This window comes from Heteronotia binoei, chromosome 10 (genome assembly GCF_032191835.1).
Source record: "Heteronotia binoei isolate CCM8104 ecotype False Entrance Well chromosome 10, APGP_CSIRO_Hbin_v1, whole genome shotgun sequence".
NCBI classification, from domain to species: Eukaryota; Metazoa; Chordata; class Lepidosauria; order Squamata; family Gekkonidae; genus Heteronotia; species Heteronotia binoei.
In genome coordinates this window covers 73,688,533-73,707,534 of record NC_083232.1, presented here as the reverse complement: position 1 = coordinate 73,707,534, position 19,002 = coordinate 73,688,533, and the positions used below count along the sequence as shown (strand labels likewise).

At 46.3% G+C, this 19,002-nt stretch overlaps 3 protein-coding genes across 3 annotated transcripts in view; 2 read left to right on the top strand and 1 right to left on the bottom strand.

Annotated features, from left to right (window-relative positions):
* Positions 1–338: 338 nt before the first annotated feature.
* Positions 339–4,631, top strand: LOC132577929 (uncharacterized). Its single transcript, XM_060247719.1, has 3 exons — positions 339–1,151; positions 2,266–2,390; positions 4,599–4,631. The coding sequence occupies exons 1-3, from the start codon at positions 584–586 to the stop codon at positions 4,629–4,631; spliced, it is 726 nt and encodes a 241-aa protein (XP_060103702.1). The 5' UTR covers positions 339–583.
* A 9,846-nt stretch (positions 4,632–14,477) lies between these two features.
* ULK4 (unc-51 like kinase 4) overlaps positions 14,478–19,002 on the top strand; it is a 297,265-nt gene continuing 292,740 nt past the window's right edge. Inside the window, exon 1 of the mRNA XM_060247507.1 lies at positions 14,478–14,517. The gene's annotated coding sequence lies outside the window, so the exon portion shown is untranslated. The remainder of the gene's footprint in view (positions 14,518–19,002) is intronic.
* On the bottom strand, positions 16,849–18,996 carry LOC132577928 (uncharacterized). The gene is made up of 2 exons (XM_060247718.1): positions 18,188–18,996; positions 16,849–17,075 (listed from the first exon to the last, which is right to left on the bottom strand). The coding sequence occupies exons 1-2, from the start codon at positions 18,753–18,755 to the stop codon at positions 16,849–16,851; spliced, it is 795 nt and encodes a 264-aa protein (XP_060103701.1). The 5' UTR covers positions 18,756–18,996.

Sequence of the window (19,002 nt, the reverse complement as noted above, 5' to 3'; positions counted from 1 at the left end):
CAAACAAATTCTTGTGTAAACAGGCATCCACTGAATGAATGAGACAAACGGCTAAAGAACATTTTACAGGAGACACAGTTTTACCCATGTTCCAGCCAGTATCCTTGAAGGTCATCCCACTGTCATGCGGCACAAAACAAGGGTTTGTGGAAAAAACTGCATGAATCGCAACCGCTCAGTAACACATCCCAGTGGCAAACTAATTAAGAACAGTCTTGTTCTGCTTCCCAAACCGCAAGGAGCACCTCGGGCAGTCGAACACCGCATCTGCAACCACAGCAATCCCCCGTATTGGTCCTACCTGAACATACGCAGGAGGGCCAAGAGAGGAACGATTCTCTCGCAAATCTCCCTCGCCGGCGGGGCTGACCAAGAACACGCACGTACACAGGGAAGAGAAACAAAACGGAACATTTTCCCGGCAGAAAACTGCACGCGGCTGCTCTATCTACAGCCACCAAGTATAGAAACAAGCGCGTGACTCCCGCTCGCCAGGACCCCAGAGAAATAAATAACACTCACCGAGCGCAGGCTTTCCAAAACAAAACGCACAGTGGCCTCCACCGCAACGCATTAACCAGCAATGATGGTAGCGAGTTTGCGAGCTGGCCTTCCTCTCGTTATTACGGCTAATCCAACAGCGGGCGTGATGCCTAAGGCTGCACACGAGCAGCGGGGCCGGCGGACGAGCTACTTCCTCCCCTTCCTGTTCTTACTTCTGGCGCGGCGCTCGATCGGCTTCCCTCCTGCGACACAGCAGCCGACCTCGTCGCACTCTCCGGCTGCTCCCCCGAGGGAACAAGGCTCCAGCAGCAGGAGCGAGAACGAAGGTACCTCTCTGCCTCCAAACGCCCTGGCTGGGCGGCATACAGCCAGCCGGCTCCACACGTGGGAAATGGAGAGGAGAAAGGCCGGCTGCTGCGATTTCCTTTTCCAGCCGTCGCAGGAGAGTGCTGTCTGGCGGGCGGGGGGCGCTGTAGCTCCCGGGCTTGTTCGGTGTTACGTGCAGAGTACCCACGCCCCGAGCCGGGGTCTTCAACTGCTAGTCCTGCGCTCTGGGGCCTGGCGACGTTTTCCACCGTTTGCCAAAGACCATCTACTGCCGCCACCGACCCTTCAGTCTCCGTTGCCTGCGGTCTGCCTGGGGAAAGGTTAGCGCTTCAGTTGCACTTCTTGCCGCCAGTTGCTTTCTTTGCCGCCTGGGCGGGCCCTAGGCTTGGTTCCTCCATTGCAGGCCCTCCCCCCTCCGGCTATTACCTCATCGCACAAGCCCCACTGCTGGGGAGGGAATGCCCGAGCGCCTGGGGTATCTAGGCAACGGGCTCTGATACATCAACAGCTGCTGATCCCACTCACTGTAGCATGAGAACTTGGTCGAGCTTTCCCCCCCTCTCCCCTATTTAAAAAACCGCGACCTTCAAGCCTATGTCCTCTTTCATAGAAAGCAACTGTTACTGCCAAGTTCATCTCCAAAAGTTAACTGTTGGAGTGAATGAAATTCTAGCTAAAGGGTATAAAAAGTCTAGCAAAGAAGAAAATCTAGCAAAGAAAACAAACAAAAAGAATTAAAATGTGTTAATGACTATGAAAAAAAAGAATACCCCCTGCAATATCTGTGACTACAAGATACAGCTCTAGTTATTTAGAAACATTTCTGTGCCACAGCTTCAGAGTAACTGCTTATGAAGTAAAATATAAAACACCATAAAAGTTGTTCACAATAAGCTATTAAAAATCCAGCATTACAAACCCAATCAAATCATGGATCAGCATAAACATCAAGCAGCTTAAGTTTTGTAAAATAGTTTTCAGATTAGGAGAAAACTATACAATGATATTAAAAGCCCAAAACAGAGAGTATGATAGGCATGCCTCAAGGAGAAAGGCCTTGTCTCTATACTACCCACTTCACGTCTGAAGGCAGGGGCACAGACAGCAGGGCTGGTAAAGAAGATCTTAGCTGGCAGGCTGAACAATGGAGGGGGGGAGTCAGTCTTTCCGGTACCATGGCCCCAAGCCACTTAATGCCAGTGTACTCTGTCACACACAGAGGTCTGGAATAGCATCAGTCAGTCTCAAGCACTCTCAGTTGGGCCTGGAGACAGACAGATGGACAGCTAGTGTAGATCTTTCAGCACAGGGGTGATAGTTCCTGCATTTCTGGCGTAGTCAAAAAGAGCCCTATGTATAGCACATTACACTAATTAACCTACATGTGATCAGAGCATGGATCATGATGGCCGAATTACTTTTTTTTTTTTTAAGGAATGGCTGTAGTTGGCATATCAGCTAAAGCTAATGAATGGTGCTATATGTCATGGGACAGACTTGAGTCTCCAACCACAGGCCAGGATCCAACTGCACACCAGACTATGAACCTGCTTCTACAGGTAGTAGTTAAAATTAATTACAGTATGTTTCTTGGGGAGGGGGACAGGCTGAATATAGACTACAATCCTATGTGTGCTAGCCTGGAAGTAATGCCCATTTAATGATGTTACATCTAATTAACATGCATAGGGTCTGTTTGAATGCCAGCCAGATAAAATGTTGAGAGTAGTATCAAGAAGTTTTGCAATTAAATTGAGACCACACTTTAAAGTGGAGAAAACATACAGTGTTCCAGTCCTAAAGATACACAAAAGTTTAACTCCATTAGTTGAAATAATAGAGCTTTTGGTTTCTGTGTGTTCTCAAGGCAAAACAGTCCAGAAGAGGGAAAAATGCACCTCCAAATTCATTCTCACTTTGGTTGTAAGAAGAAAGTGACTTATTGTGATACAGGCTCCAGTCCTTTGCAGTTTACCTGGAAGCTCCATTGAACATAATGGTAGTGGCTTCCTAGTAAAAGTGCATAGGATCACACCGGAAGGAAAGTATGCTCTGGCCACCATGTGGGCCAGAGTTGAGCATTTATTGATAAGCTTATGAGTTTGCTCAGGCAGTGAACACTCAAGGGATTCTAACTAATGTGTTGTGCAAACATGCAAGACACTGGTGTAGGCAGCAAAATACTCCATTTGGAAAAAGTACATACTGCATGAACTTAACTATATAAGTCAGATCGATTACAATATTTTCAGAAAAGTATTTTCAGGATAACGTACAACTACAATCCTATGCACAGTTACTTAGGAATGGGATTTCATTTTGAGTAAAGATGCTTAGGGATTGACTTCAACTCTCTACCTACATCTTTTGTAAAGAATTACCAGGGTCAACATTTTAAGTTGATTAATCTGTTGACCATTAAGAGTGCCTGGTAGAGGAATTCATGGTCTATAAAAACCTGAGGGAGGAAATGTACAGAATCTGTTACCAGCTACCATCCTGCAGAACATGCAATCAGAAAGATTTCATAGATCTCTGCAATTCCTTGGAGGTTTCCCAATCCCATACAGATACAGGGTTGACCCTGCATAACTTCTTAGATTTGACGAGATCAGGCTAGCCTGGGCCATCCAGGTATTTTCTATACAAAGGGGTCCCCCCATGTTTATCCAAGTACTTGTACTGAGTTCTTTGTAAGAGCAAAGAATAAGGAAGAATTTTTAAAAATCAGTTTCAGTTCTCTTTTACATAGTCATGGTTCCTGTAACTTTTTATGGTCCCTGTAAAGGAATGATAACACTGACTTATAGTTTTAAACACTATAGCTTGAAGACTCTAGTGTTCTTTACTAATTGAAAGTTTAAATAAACCAAAATGATGAATTGCTTCTCCTTGTACAAACTTACATGTCTGTTTAGGGCCTTAGAGCAATTTATTTTATCCCTGCACTTTGCTTGTGAGCTGCAAATCTCAAGAGCATTCTCTGTGACATTCAGGCCTCAGATTCAGCAGGAGCTCACAAGAGCACAACTCCTGAACTTTTCTGACTGTTCCCCCTCTTCCTTCCCACTTACCTTGTCCATTGAATAGTAGGTGCAGCTGCATAACAATCCCTGGATTAGGAGAGCAGGCAGGCAGACAGACAGCCACCAGGGGCTTTGCCATGCCTCCAGCAGCCCTCATTAACCCCTGAAGAAGCCTGCGCCACCAGTTTGGTACAGTGGTTAAGTGTGCAGACTCTTATCTGGGAGAACCATGAGTGATTCCCCACTCCTCCACTTACAGCTGCTATTTATGTTTTGAATTTTAGAGGAACATTTTAACCCATTAGTTATGTAATATCTTTCCAATCCAGCAACATAAAGAAATAGGCTCTTTCTTTTGTTCATTTTTCTCATTTTGCATTGCTGTTGTGGCTACTAGGGCTTTCTCACTTTTATATATAAACTTTTGTTAGTCTAGCTATGCTATGTGATACAGTAATCTTTTCCACAAATTTTGCATACAGTGTTTGATGCTAAAAACACTCTATATACAAATAAATACTTGCCCCCACCTCAGTTGCAAGTATGTAGGGACACTGCTAACTGAGCAGGAAAACCTTGACCCATTGGCTTTTGGAGCTCTGAGCCTATTGGCAGATTATATTCTTTGTGCGTGTCCAGGGAATGTCTAGATTAAACATCGATGGAGATTTTTGTTGTGCACTTCTTATGTAAGCAACATCACTTTCCATCTGTGTTTATGCTTGTTTATCTCATGCATAGACTGTAAGCAATGGAATTAATCTGCAGAGCTGAACCTCAGCTTCTAATGTCACAGGTATCTAACTGCATGAAAGACTATAGAATTAACCTCCCAAAGGCTCTGCTGAACCAATTAAGACAGGCTGGGTGGTGGCAAAACAACATGGTAAAGGCAGCTTGATTTCACACCCAGTTCCCTGAGTAACTTCTTTAGCCAGCATTAAAACAGCTGTGTGGGAGAAAGAGGAACTTATAAATATTTTAAATACATATAGGTTTATTCCACCAAACAGACTTGCCATCCCCAGGTCTGGGCAGGGGATCCCCTGATTTTGCAGACAGTAGCCCAGTAGAGGGAAGCTCCACCACAACAGCCATGATGTGCCTTTAGATCTCAGGCAGGTTTAGAAGCTTGCAAATGGCTTGCTTTTTTTTAAAGGCGTACATGTGCCTTTAAATTTCAGCAAGACTGGGAGTTACATGGGGGCACAGCGAGCAAGCAGAGCTGTGTGTGAGAGAGGAAGAGAGAGAGGCCAGTCCCTCTGTTTGTTTTGCATTCCTTTTGAAAGCTGTTTGTAGAGTAAAAGGGATAGTAAAGAGTTAACTAGAACCTGATTATGGATACAGAAAAACTCCATTGTTACATTCAGTAACTCTGCAGAGTAAAGATATCTACATTATTGTGGGTATACAACCTGTTTATTTCAGCTGCTTTGTGAGTGTGTGTGTTCACTTTTGGGTTTCTAAGTCCAACTCAGGAAATATCTGGGGATTTTGAGGGTGGAGCCAGGAGACTTTGGGGGTGGGCCCAGAGCAAGGGTGTATCAAGCACAATTGAACTCCAAAGGGAGTTCTGGCAATAATATTTAAAGGGACCGCACACCTTTTAAATGTCTTCCCTCCATTTGGAAATAATGAAGGAGAGGGGCACCTTCTTTTGGGGCTCATAGAATTGGACCCCCTGGTCCAATCTTTTTGAAACATGGGGGTGTTTTAAAGAGAGACATTGAATGCCATGGTGAAAATCTGGTGTCTCTACCTTGAATAACAGAGCCCCAGATACCCACATATGAATTCTCCATCATACCCTATGGGAATTGGTTTCCATAGGGTATAACGGAGTGCCCAGCAGACATTCAAACCCTGCCTCCCCTTTCTGATAACCCTGAAGTGGGGGGAGGGCCTCCAAACTTGGGGATCCCCTACTCCCAACTGGGGACTGGCAACCATAGTTCACTTTCATTTAGTGGAAGTGCAGCTGCCGGGAAACAAAAAAAGGCAAACAGAGAATTAGGAAATGAACTACAGTGTAGTATTTTTAGTTATTTGTTTATTTGGAATGGAAAAGTCTCCTAGCACCACCCCCAAAGTTCCCAAATATTTCCTGAGTTGGACCGGGCAACCCTACCACCAAATCAATCAGCCCCAGCTACAGAATGTTTTTATTATTATTAGCTTTATGACTACTGGAAGCTGATAAGTTCTGTCCCCTGATTCTGCCAGCACCAGGACGTTTGAAACAAAAGCTGGAATCCCTAAAGAGAGGGCAGGAACTAACAGCACAACCCATTTTACTCTGAAATACATCCTGCCCTGTTCAGTGACACTCCTAAGTAAATGTGCACAGGATGGCAAACAAATGGTGTTAAGAATTTTGAACATCAAAACCAACTTTGAGATTCAGGGTATCGTATCCCCAAAGCATATATAATTATAAAATTCTGTCCTCCTACTCCAACAACTTTAATATGGTATTCCGTGACAAACTAGTTTTGAAATGAAAAGGGCTGAAAATAATTTTGATACTAAACAGTTCATTGTACCCAACAAACTCAATCTATTGCTTATCAAATGTTGATTTAGAAAACATTTATGCTACCTCTTCAGGAACCTGTCTGAGCAACTTGCAAAAAAAAAAATTAAGATCCGGCATGAAAGTCCTTACCACAAAAACAGACCACTGATGGATTAAAATATCAATTTACAGACTAACAAAAACAAACACCTTAATTAAAAGCCGGGTGAAGAGAAATGGTTTGGGCTGATGCCTAAAAGGAAGCAGCATAGGTGCCAGGTGAGCCTCAAGGGGAATGGCATTAAGGGCTGCCCAGTGGGACATCCCCAGCTTCTGTTTCCTGTCCCTGCTCAGAGCAGTAGTGGACAAAAAACAAACATGGCCATTGGCCTGATGTCACTTCTGGGGAAAACCCAGAAACAACATCAGTTCTCTCTAGGAATCTCAGGAAACTGAAACAAGTCTACCCAGTAACCTTCATGGTTGAATGGTGGTTTGAAATCTGATCTCCCCAGCCCTAGTTCAGCATTCTACATGATACTGCATTTGCAAAAAAACAATGGAATAACTGTACTCACCAAAGAGTTGCTTTGATTAGATGTTCTTGCCATGTTCTTTACAGCAATGAATTAAAATTTTGTTGTGAGTAAAGAGTAATATGAACCCTGGAAAGGTTAATCTCCTGTGCATTTTTTTTTAACTTTCTCAGAGCACAATGCTATGCACTTCTACTTGTTATTATGTCCTATTGAACTCAATGTGATTTATTTCCAACAGACCTGTTTAGGATTGCTCCTTGTCAGATAAGAGCCTCTGAGAATCATTGCACTTTATTAATGATACAGCTTTGCATTGTGAGCTGCACAAATCTATATAGGAAACCAAGTAACTACAAGTTTCAGCAACATCACCAATCAACATACAGGGCTGGCCCTGCTACTAGACAAACTAGGTGATTGCTTTAGGGCACTGGCCTTCTGAGGGTGCCAAAACGTTGTGCCCCCTTATGACCTAGTGACATTATCAGTGCAGGGAGGGGGTGCCAGAAGTTGGCCTTGCCTCAGGTGCCAGACAGTCTAGGGCAGGCCCTGTCAACATATCGTATCAACAGCCTGAATGAAAGGAAGGCCCTTCTTTCAGTTTAAAAATGACCCTGTGTCTCCCATGGGCAAGTAGCAGTTAATGTGCTTCTTCTGTATGGTGTACATGCACATAGTGAAAGTTTCCAGAAAGGATAAGATCCCAGACCAATAGTACTTTCTTCCCCAACCAGTCAAGACCAGGGTGGATTGAATGCCTTTCAGAGGATTCATATTGATTCCCATTGGATTTGTGAAAGTGACAGCACCCTCACTGTCCTATCATTCCAACAAGCTTCCAGAAGGAGTAGGGAGAAGGGCATTCACCTGGGAACTGGCGGTTTATACCTGATTGAAGGTGGGAGTAGGATGAATAGCTTTAAAAGTTTCAAGAAATGGAGATAGCCCTGTAGTTTAGTGTGCCTATGAAAAATCGCTCATCGTTTCTCAAAAAATATAGAATTGCCATCTGTTTCCCCTAGGAAAGTTGTCTCACTTTTGACAGCTTCACATCAAGTTAGGGCTGGTCCTACCACTAGGCAAATGAAGCAATTGCCTAGGGCGCCAGCCTTCTGATGGGTGCTGAATTGAACACCCCCCATGTGTGGGGGGAGGGGTGCCTGAAATTAGCCTTGCCTTGGGTGCCAGACAGCCTAGGGCCAGCCCTGTCTCAACATACACATCCAGCAGGTACAGCTTTTCTTCTGCTCCAACAAGAAGTGAAAACTTAAGCTCCTACAATATAACCCAAGAAAGGGAAAAAGGTAAAAGTCGGATCTACACGGATCTTCATGAATTCATATGATTTTTATATTGAAATGAAATCAAACCACTTTAATCCTATAGATCCTGTCTTAGACTATAGGCAGGACCACAAAAATCATGCCTCCACGAATTCGTGGTGCCTCAGCAATGCAAAAACTGCCTTCCAAAGCACGGATCCTCATGAATTCATATGATTTTTATGGTGAAATGAAATCAAACCACCATTATGTTGTAGATCCTCTCTTAGACTATAGGCAGCACCAAAAAAATCATGCCTCCACGAATTTGTGGCGCCACAGCACTGAAAAAACATGTTTCCAAACCACGGATCCTCATGGATCCTCATGATTTTTGCTTTGGGCCACCCCAAGATAACCAGCCAATCACATATCATGTCCATGGGCAGATGTTGCACCACAGAAATCGTGGATCCACGGCTTCGTGGCAGCGCCAGGGACCAAAAACTAGCTTTTGGACCACGGATCCTCATGGATCCACATGATTTTTGCCTTGGATCCCCCCAAGCCATCCATCCAGTCATATATCATGTCCATGAGCACAGTTTACACCACAGAAATCATGGATCCACGGCTTCGTGGCAGCACCGGGACCAAAAACTTGCTTTTGGACCACGGATCCTCATGGATCCACATGATTTTTGTTTTGGATCCCTCCAAGCCCTCAATCCGATCACATATCATGTCCATGAGCAGAGTCTGCACCACAGAAATCATAGATCCACGGCTTCGTGGCAGCGCCAGGGACCAAAAACTTGCTTTTGGACCACGGATCCTCATGGATCCACATGATTTCTGCTTCGGATCCCCCCAAGCCCTCAATCCAATCAATTATCATGTCTATGAGCAGAGTCTGCACCACAGAAATCGTAGATCCACGGCTTCGTGGCAGCACCAGGGACGAAAAAATTGATTTTGGACCACGGATCCTCATGGATCCACATGATTTCTGCTTTGGATCCCCCAAGCCCTCCATCCAGTCACATATCATGTCCATGAGCAGAGTCTGCACCACAGAAATCGTGGATCCACAGCTTCGTGGTAGCGCCAGGGACCAAAAACTTGATTTTGGACCACGGATCCTCATGGCTCCACATGATTTTTGCTTCAGATCCCCCAAAGCCCCAAATCCAATCACATATCATGTCCATGAGCAGAGTCTGCACCACAGAAATCGTGGATCCATGGCTTCGTGGCAGCGCCAGGGACCAAAAACTTGATTTTGGACCACGGATCCTCATGGATCCACGTGATTTTTTGCTTCGGATCCCCCATGAAACCATGGATCCATTATATCAGTGGAGCAAGCTCTTCCATGGACGCAACATGAGATTGGATGGTGAGCTTGGGATGAGCCAATGTAGATATCATGAGGATCCATGAGGATATGTGCTCCAAAGCCATGTTTTCGCTCCATGATGTTGCCACGATGCCAAGGATCCATGATTTCCGGGGTGTAAACTCATGAGGATCCATGGAGCAAAACCAAGTTCTTCTTCCATGGTGCTGCCACGAAGCCGTGGATCCATGATTTTTGTGGTAGAAGCTCTGCCTATGGACATGATATGCGATTGTATGGTGAGGTTGCGGGGATCCGAGGCAAAATTCATGAAGATTCTGGAGGCTGCGTGGTCCAATACTACGTTTTTGGTCTCTGGCGCTGCCACGAAGCCTGGATGTGACTGGATGGAGGGATTGGAGGGATCCAAAGAAGAAATCATGTGGATCATTGGGGATCCGTGGTCCAAAATCAAGTTTTTGGTCCCTGGCGCTGCCACGAAGCTGTGGATCCACATTTTCTGTGGTGCAAACACTGCCTATGGACATGAAAAGTGACTGGATGGAGGGTTTGGGGGGATCCGAAGCAGAAATCACATGGAACCATGAGGATCCGTGGTCCAAAATCAAGTTATTGGTCCCTGGCGCTGCCACGAAGCCGTGGATCCACGATTTCTGTGGTGCAGACTCTGCTCATAGACATGATATGTGATTGGATTGAGGGGTTGGGGGATCCGAAGCAGAAATCATGTGAATCCATGAGGATCCGTGGTCCAAAATCAAGTTTTTGGTCCCTGGTGCTGCCACGAAGCCGCAGATCCATGATTTCTGTGGTGCAGACTCTGCTCATGGACATGATATGTGACTGGATGGAAGGCTTGGGGGGATCCAAGGCAAAAATCACGTGGATCCATGAGGATCCGTGGTCCAAAAGCAAGTTTTTGGTCCCTGGTGCTGCCAAGAAGCCGTGGATCAATGATTTCTGTGGTGCAAACTCTGCCCATGGACATGATATGTGACTGGATGGAGGGCTTGGAGGGATCCAAAGAAGAAATCATGCGGATCAATGAGGATCCGTGGTCCAAAATCAAGTTTTTGGTCCCTGGCGCTGCCACGAAGACGTGGATCCATGATTTCTGGGGTGCAGACTCTGCTCATGGACATGATATGTGATTGGTTTGAGGGCTTGGGGGATCCGAAGCAGAAATCATGTGGATCCATGAGGATCCGTGGTCCAAAATCAAGTTTTTGGTCCCTGGCGCTGCCACGAAGCCGTGGATCCACGATTTCTGTGGTGCAACATCTGCCCATAGACATGATATGTGACTGTATGGAGGGCTTGGGGGGTTCCGAAGCAGAAATCACGTAGATCCATGAGGATCCGTGGTTTATAACCAAGTTTTTGATTTCTGGAGCTGCCACGAAGCCGTGGATCTATGATTTCTGTGTTGTAGACTCTGCTAATGGACATGATACGTGATTCGATTGAGGGCTTGGGAGGATCTGAAGCAGAAATCATGTGGATCCATGAGGATCCGTGATTCAAAACCAAGTTTTTGGTCCCTGGCGCTGCCATGAAACCATGGAGCCATGATTTCTGTGGTGGAAACTGTGCCCATGGACATGATATGTGGCTGTATGGAGGGCTTGGGGGGATCCGAAGCAGAAATCACATGGATCCATGAGGATCCGTGGTCCAAAAGCAAGTTTTTGGTCCCTGGCGCTGCCATGAAACCATAGAGCCATGATTTCTGTGGTGTAAACTATGCCCATGGACATGATATATGGCTGTATGGAGGGCTTGGGGGGATCCGAAGCACAAATCACATGGATCCATGAGGATCCGTGGTCCAAAAGCAAGTTTTTGGTCCCTGGCGCTGCCACGAAACCGTGGATCCATGATTTCTGTGGTGTAAACTGTGCCCATGGAAATGGTATGTGGCTGTATGGAGGGCTTGGGGGGATCCGAAGCAAAAAACACATGGATCCATGAGGATCCGTGGTCCAAAAGCAAGTTTTTGGTCCCTGGTGCCGCCACGAAGCCGTGGATCCACAATTTCTGTGGTGGAAACTCTGGCCATGGACATGATATGTGACTGTATGGAGGGCTTGGAGGGTTCTGAAGCAGAAATCACGTGGATCCATGAGGATCCGTGGTTTATAACCAAGTTTTTGATTTCTGGAGCTGCTACGAAGCCGTGGATCCACGATTTCTGTGGTGCAGACTCTGCTCATGGACATTATATGTGATTTGTTTGAGGGCTTGCGGGGATCCGAAGCAGAAATCATGTGGATCCATGATGATCTGTGTTCCAAAATCATGTTTTTGGTCCCTGGGGCTGCCACGAAACCGTGGATCCATGATTTCTGTGTTACACACTCTGCTCATGGACATGATATGTGGCTGTATGCAGGGCTTGGGGGGATCCGAAGCATAAATCACATGGAACCATGAGGATCCGTGGTCCAAAAGCAAGTCTGTGGTGCAAACACTGCCTATGGACATGATAAGTGACTGGATGGAGGGTTTGGGGGGATCCCAAGCAGAAATCATGTGGATCCATGAGGATCCGTGGCCAAAAGCAAGTTTTTGGTCCCTGATGCTGCCACGAAGCCGTGGATCCACGATTTCTGTGGTGCAAACTCTGCCCATGGACAGGATATGTGATTGGATGTAGGGCTTGGGGGGATCCGAAGCAGATATCACGTGGATCCATGAGGATCCGTGGTTTATATACAAGTTTTTTATTTCTGGCACTGCCATGAAACCGTGGATCCATGATTTCTGTGGTGGAAACTCTGCCCATGGACATGATAAGTGACTAGATGTAGGACTTGGGGAGATCCGAAGCTAAAATGATGTGGATCCATGAGATTCCATGGTCCAAAAGCAAGTTTTTGGTCCCTGGCGCTGCCACGAAGCCGTGGATCCATGATTTCTGTGGTGGAAACTCTGCCCATGGACATGATATGTGACTGTATGGAGGGCTTGGGGGGATCCAAGGCAAAAATCACGTGGATCCATGAGGATCCGTGGTTCAAAATCAAGTTTTTGGTCCCTGGATCTGCCACGAAGCTGTGGATCCATGATTTCTGTGGTGCAAACTCTGCCCATGGACATGATATGTGATTGGATGTAGGGCTTGGGGGGATCCGAAGCAGAAATCATGTGGATCCATGAGGATCCATGGTCCAAAAGCAAGTTTTTGGTCCCTGATGCTGCCACGAAGCCGTGGATCCACGATTTCTGTGGTGGAAATTCTTCCCATGGACATGATATGTGACTGGATGGAAGGCTTGGGGGGATCCAAGGCAAAAATCACATGGATCCATGAGGATCCGTGATCCAAAATCAAGTTTTTAGTCCCTGGCGCTGCCACGAAGCCGTGGATCCACGATTTCTGTGGTGCAACATCTGCCCATGGACATGATATGTGATTGGCTGGTTATCTTGAGGTGGCCCAAAGCAAAAATCATGAGGATCCATGAGGATCCGTAGTTTGGAAACATGTTTTTGCACTGCTGAGGCGCCACGAATTCGTGGAGGCATGATTTTTCTGGTGCTGCCTATAGTCTAAGAGAGGATCTACAACATGATGGTGGTTTGATTTCATTTCACCCAAAAAATCATATGAATTCATGAGGATCCGTGCTTTGGAACCCAGTTTTTGCACTGCTGAGGCTCCACGAATTCGTGGAGGCATGATTTTTGTGGTCCTGCCTATAGTCTAAGACAGGATCTATAGAATTACAGTGGTTTGATTTCATTTCAATGTAAAAATCATATGAATTCATGAAGATCCGTGTAGATCCGACTTTTACCCAGACCCCCAAGAAAGGCACAAGAGGCCTGATTCAGGAACGGTTGAGGGTCTCACTACAACCACATCACTTCCCACAGAAACCATCTTTGGTTTCCACGTCCCTGTGGTGATTTCCCTTCTGCAGCACCCAAAGCTCGTCCACTGTGCTCCTTACTGTTACCTCCTCTCCTGCTTCCCAGGGCTGTCTCCTCTCCTTAAAGTTCACTTATGTTGTCCTAACCCGCCTCCCTTGCCTCGGTGCTCCTTATTTTGGAAACACCAACTGCGGTATCTCCGCAGCAGCCTTTTTTCCTCAAAATGTCACATTTTCCTGGGTTCGTTGCTGTCAGCTTCATCTCTACAGTTTTAGGCTGCCAGGTGTCGGGGCTGGCCTTCTACGCTTTGTTTTCACTAGCTGACTCGAGAACGGGCTCGTTTGGATTCCGACGGCTTTTCAACGCAGGCTTAATAGTCACGGGAGCCCCATATCTGGCTTTAGAAGGAAGGGACGAGCGCCCTCTGGAGGATGGCGTGCAGCCACCCCCACTCACCGCCGGACGGGAGAAGAAATGCCAACTGCTAGTGAGCAATGGGCCTCCCAATGGTCTGAGTCCGGCCTTTGGTATGTGGTGCGGAGGACCAATCAGCGAAGGACAAGTTTCCACAGAAACAGACGGTCCGACAGCTCCTCCTCACTGTACCGTTAGGCGACGAAAGGGGAACATCCGGGCACCACTGACAGAAGGGGAGGCAGCAGGGGACAGCTGGAGTGCGAGCGGGTCTGCCGTTTACTATAAACGCTGCACGCAGCCCGCCTACCTTCCCCCTCAAAGGGGGGCGCGCAATGTTGTTTCCGGCGTCCAGCGCCGTATCTTAGATACGGGGGAAAGGTTGGCCTACTCAAGACGCAAGGAGGAGGGGGGGGAGGTTTGAACTCTTCAGCAATATGATTTCTTCAAAGTCCTGGGAAAGTCCGTAGTCGGTAGGAAGAGCCTTAGTGGTGGGTCAAATGCATTCCCACAGGCAGACCGCATCCCTTCACTGCTATCCGGCAGCTGCGCTACTGTCCCCGAATATACAGCCACCCCCTGTGCCTGCAAAATATGGATCAGCCTGGAGGGGGCGGGGCTCAGCTTTTTTTGTTAACGGTTGTTACCGTTACTCCCGTTCCGGTTTGCTGGGGCTTTCTTTGCAAAAGACCAGGTATTCCTCGTTAAGAATGGTGCGGGCGGGGACAGAAAAGCAACCGAAGTCGACAGACGCGTGCTGTGCCTGTGAATGAAAAAACTTGTGCGCCTCCCTCCCCCCTTTTCTGAATTTGAAAGTCGACCAGCAAGCTCTTGCGGGGAGGGGGAAAGGCAAGAAGCTGTATCTAAATTATTTGCCCGCTCACACAAACGTCGCTTACCGGTCCAGGGGTTTTTCCCGCCTTCTCCTTCGGAGGAATTTGTTGCGCTCAAGGAAGGCGTCGAGGGGTGTGAGTGAAGCGAGGCTTTATTTTCCTCCTCCCACGAGAAACGTTCTGTTCTAAAATAAGAGTCAAACTGCCTGCAGTTTTCTTCCTTCTCTGATAGAGGTTCTCCAGCTGTTTTGACAGACAGCTATTATCACCAATGTCTACCATTTCAGTGAGAAGAACTTTGGATTTCAACCTATGCTATCAAAGGCACGATTTTTTGGGGGGAAGAGGCAAATGCACTCTGGGGGATACCTCTTTCTTAGAAAGAGATTCAGGGCTTGGCTGTCAAATTTCCAAACATTTTGCATGAACCAGACATTAAAGTTTCTAACAGAAGCACTCAAGGTGGTGCATGTGAAGCAATAACATGCTCAGGGTTTCTAGAGTTTTCAGTGTTTTATATAATGTTATCCCAGTGATTTCATATGAACCTATAAGGTAGGTCAGCATTTGGCAGAGTTGCTATACGAGCGGTTAACCACTATGCTGCACTGCATCCCTAAACTGCAAAAGATGAGCTAAATGCAATGTGTATCAGAAATTCAAACTATGGGAAGGTAAATAATCATTTTTGGTCATACTGCCCCACTGTGAGGCTGAAGGACTAACCTTTCAGTCATGCTTTCCTTGGGCCCTTCCCAAGTCCTAGGGATGAGATTTAAGTGTCTTTAAGTACAACCCATCAGTGCGCACATTTTCCCTAAAGTAGTAAACAGTATTATTATTACCCTTTCTCTGGGGCTGTTTCAGATCAGGAAAGCAGTAAAGGGGAAGGCTTAACTCTCCCCTCCCTGTGCACTGTAGTCCTAATGTGATTTGGTCCCATGTGCCTGGGATTTATTTCAAGCACACATTTTGTAGTGTGTGGTTCATCATCAGATAGACCCAATAAAAATGCAGAGTATGCTTAGACTGTAATAGAATATGAAGAAGGTAAATTGGACCATGTTTAGCTGTACTTTGGGATTCTGCATGAGGTTCCTGAAAATAACATTCCAGGTTCTGATTTGCTGTTTTTGTTCTTTGCAAAAATGGCAACCCAAACGATATTGTATTTCTATAAATATTTGTTAATGTTTTGCAGTCATGCATAAACTCTTATTGTTATAGTTTTGTAGAAAGGGAACTCCCTTTGGAGTTCAATTGTGCTTGATACAACCCTGTATCTGTATGGGATTGGGAAACCTCCAAGGAATTGCAAAGATCTATGAAATCTTTCTGATTGCATGTGCTGCAGGATGGTAGCTGGTAACAGATTCTGTACATTTCCTCCCTCAGGTTTTTATAGACCATGAATTCCTCTACCAGGCACTCTTAATGGTCAACAGATTAATCAACTTAAAATGTTGACCCTGGTAATTCTTTACAAAAGATGTAGGTAGAGAGTTGAAGTCAATCCCTAAGCATCTTTACTCAAAATGAAATCCCATTCCTAAGTAACTGTGCATAGGATTGTAGTTGTACGTTATCCTGAAAATACTTTTCTGAAAATATTGTAATCGATCTGACTTATATAGTTAAGTTCATGCAGTATGTACTTTTTCCAAATGGAGTATTTTGCTGCCTACACCAGTGTCTTGTATGTTTGCACAACACATTAGTTAGAATCCCTTGAGTGTTCACTGCCTGAGCAAACTCATAAGCTTATCAATAAATGCTCAACTCTGGCCCACATGGTGGCCAGAGCATACTTTCCTTCCAGTGTGATCCTATGCACTCTTACTAGGAAGCCACTACCATTATGTTCAATGGAGCTTCCAGGTAAACTGCAAAGGACTGGAGCCTGTATCACAATAAGTCACTTTCTTCTTACAACCAAAGTGAGAATGAATTTGGAGGTGCATTTTTCCCTCTTCTGGACTGTTTTGCCTTGAGAACACACAGAAACCAAAAGCTCTATTATTTCAACTAATGGAGTTAAACTTTTGTGTATCTTTAGGACTGGAACACTGTATGTTTTCTCCACTTTAAAGTGTGGTCTCAATTTAATTGCAAAACTTCTTGATACTACTCTCAACATTTTATCTGGCTGGCATTCAAACAGACCCTATGCATGTTAATTAGATGTAACATCATTAAATGGGCATTACTTCCAGGCTAGCACACATAGGATTGTAGTCTATATTCAGCCTGTCCCCCTCCCCAAGAAACATACTGTAATTAATTTTAACTACTACCTGTAGAAGCAGGTTCATAGTCTGGTGTGCAGTTGGATCCTGGCCTGTGGTTGGAGACTCAAGTCTGTCCCATGACATATAGCACCATTCATTAGCTTTAGCTGATATGCCAACTACAGCCATTCCTTAAAAAAAAAAAGTAATTCGGCCATCATGATCCATGCTCTGATCACATGTAGGTTAATTAGTGTAATGTGCTATACATAGGGCTCTTTTTGACTACGCCAGAAATGCAGGAACTATCACCCCTGTGCTGAAAGATCTACACTAGCTGTCCATCTGTCTGTCTCCAGGCCCAACTGAGAGTGCTTGAGACTGACTGATGCTATTCCAGACCTCTGTGTGTGACAGAGTACACTGGCATTAAGTGGCTTGGGGCCATGGTACCGGAAAGACTGACTCCCCCCCTCCATTGTTCAGCCTGCCAGCTAAGATCTTCTTTACCAGCCCTGCTGTCTGTGCCCCTGCCTTCAGACGTGAAGTGGGTAGTATAGAGACAAGGCCTTTCTCCTTGAGGCATGCCTATCATACTCTCTGTTTTGGGCTTTTAATATCATTGTATAGTTTTCTCCTAATCTGAAAACTATTTTACAAAACTTAAGCTGCTTGATGTTTATGCTGATCCATGATTTGATTGGGTTTGTAATGCTGGATTTTTAATAGCTTATTGTGAACAACTTTTATGGTGTTTTATATTTTACTTCATAAGCAGTTACTCTGAAGCTGTGGCACAGAAATGTTTCTAAATAACTAGAGCTGTATCTTGTAGTCACAGATATTGCAGGGGGTATTCTTTTTTTTCATAGTCATTAACACATTTTAATTCTTTTTGTTTGTTTTCTTTGCTAGATTTTCTTCTTTGCTAGACTTTTTATACCCTTTAGCTAGAATTTCATTCACTCCAACAGTTAACTTTTGGAGATGAACTTGGCAGTAACAGTTGCTTTCTATGAAAGAGGACATAGGCTTGAAGGTCGCGGTTTTTTAAATAGGGGAGAGGGGGGGAAAGCTCGACCAAGTTCTCATGCTACAGTGAGTGGGATCAGCAGCTGTTGATGTATCAGAGCCCGTTGCCTAGATACCCCAGGCGCTCGGGCATTCCCTCCCCAGCAGTGGGGCTTGTGCGATGAGGTAATAGCCGGAGGGGGGAGGGCCTGCAATGGAGGAACCAAGCCTAGGGCCCGCCCAGGCGGCAAAGAAAGCAACTGGCGGCAAGAAGTGCAACTGAAGCGCTAACCTTTCCCCAGGCAGACCGCAGGCAACGGAGACTGAAGGGTCGGTGGCGGCAGTAGATGGTCTTTGGCAAACGGTGGAAAACGTCGCCAGGCCCCAGAGCGCAGGACTAGCAGTTGAAGACCCCGGCTCGGGGCGTGGGTACTCTGCACGTAACACCGAACAAGCCCGGGAGCTACAGCGCCCCCCGCCCGCCAGACAGCACTCTCCTGCGACGGCTGGAAAAGGAAATCGCAGCAGCCGGCCTTTCTCCTCTCCATTTCCCACGTGTGGAGCCGGCTGGCTGTATGCCGCCCAGCCAGGGCGTTTGGAGGCAGAGAGGTACCTTCGTTCTCGCTCCTGCTGCCGGAGCCTTGTTCCCCCGGGGGAGCAGCCGGAGAGTGAGACGAGGTCGGCTGCTGTGTCGCAGGAGGGAAGCCGATCGAGCGCCGCGCCAGAAGTAAGAACAGGAAGGGGAGGAAGTAGCTCGTCCGCCGGCCCCGCTGCTCGTGTGCAGCCTTAGGCATCACGCCCGCTGTTGGATTAGCCGTAATAACGAGAGGAAGGCCAGCTCGCAAACTCGCTACCATCATTGCTGGTTAATGCGTTGCGGTGGAGGCCACTGTGCGTTTTGTTTTGGAAAGCCTGCGCTCGGTGAGTGTTATTTATTTCTCTGGGGTCCTGGCGAGCGGGAGTCACGCGCTTGTTTCTATACTTGGTGGCTGTAGATAGAGCAGCCGCGTGCAGTTTTCTGCCGGGAAAATGTTCCGTTTTGTTTCTCTTCCCTGTGTACGTGCGTGTTCTTGGTCAGCCCCGCCGGCGAGGGAGATTTGCGAGAGA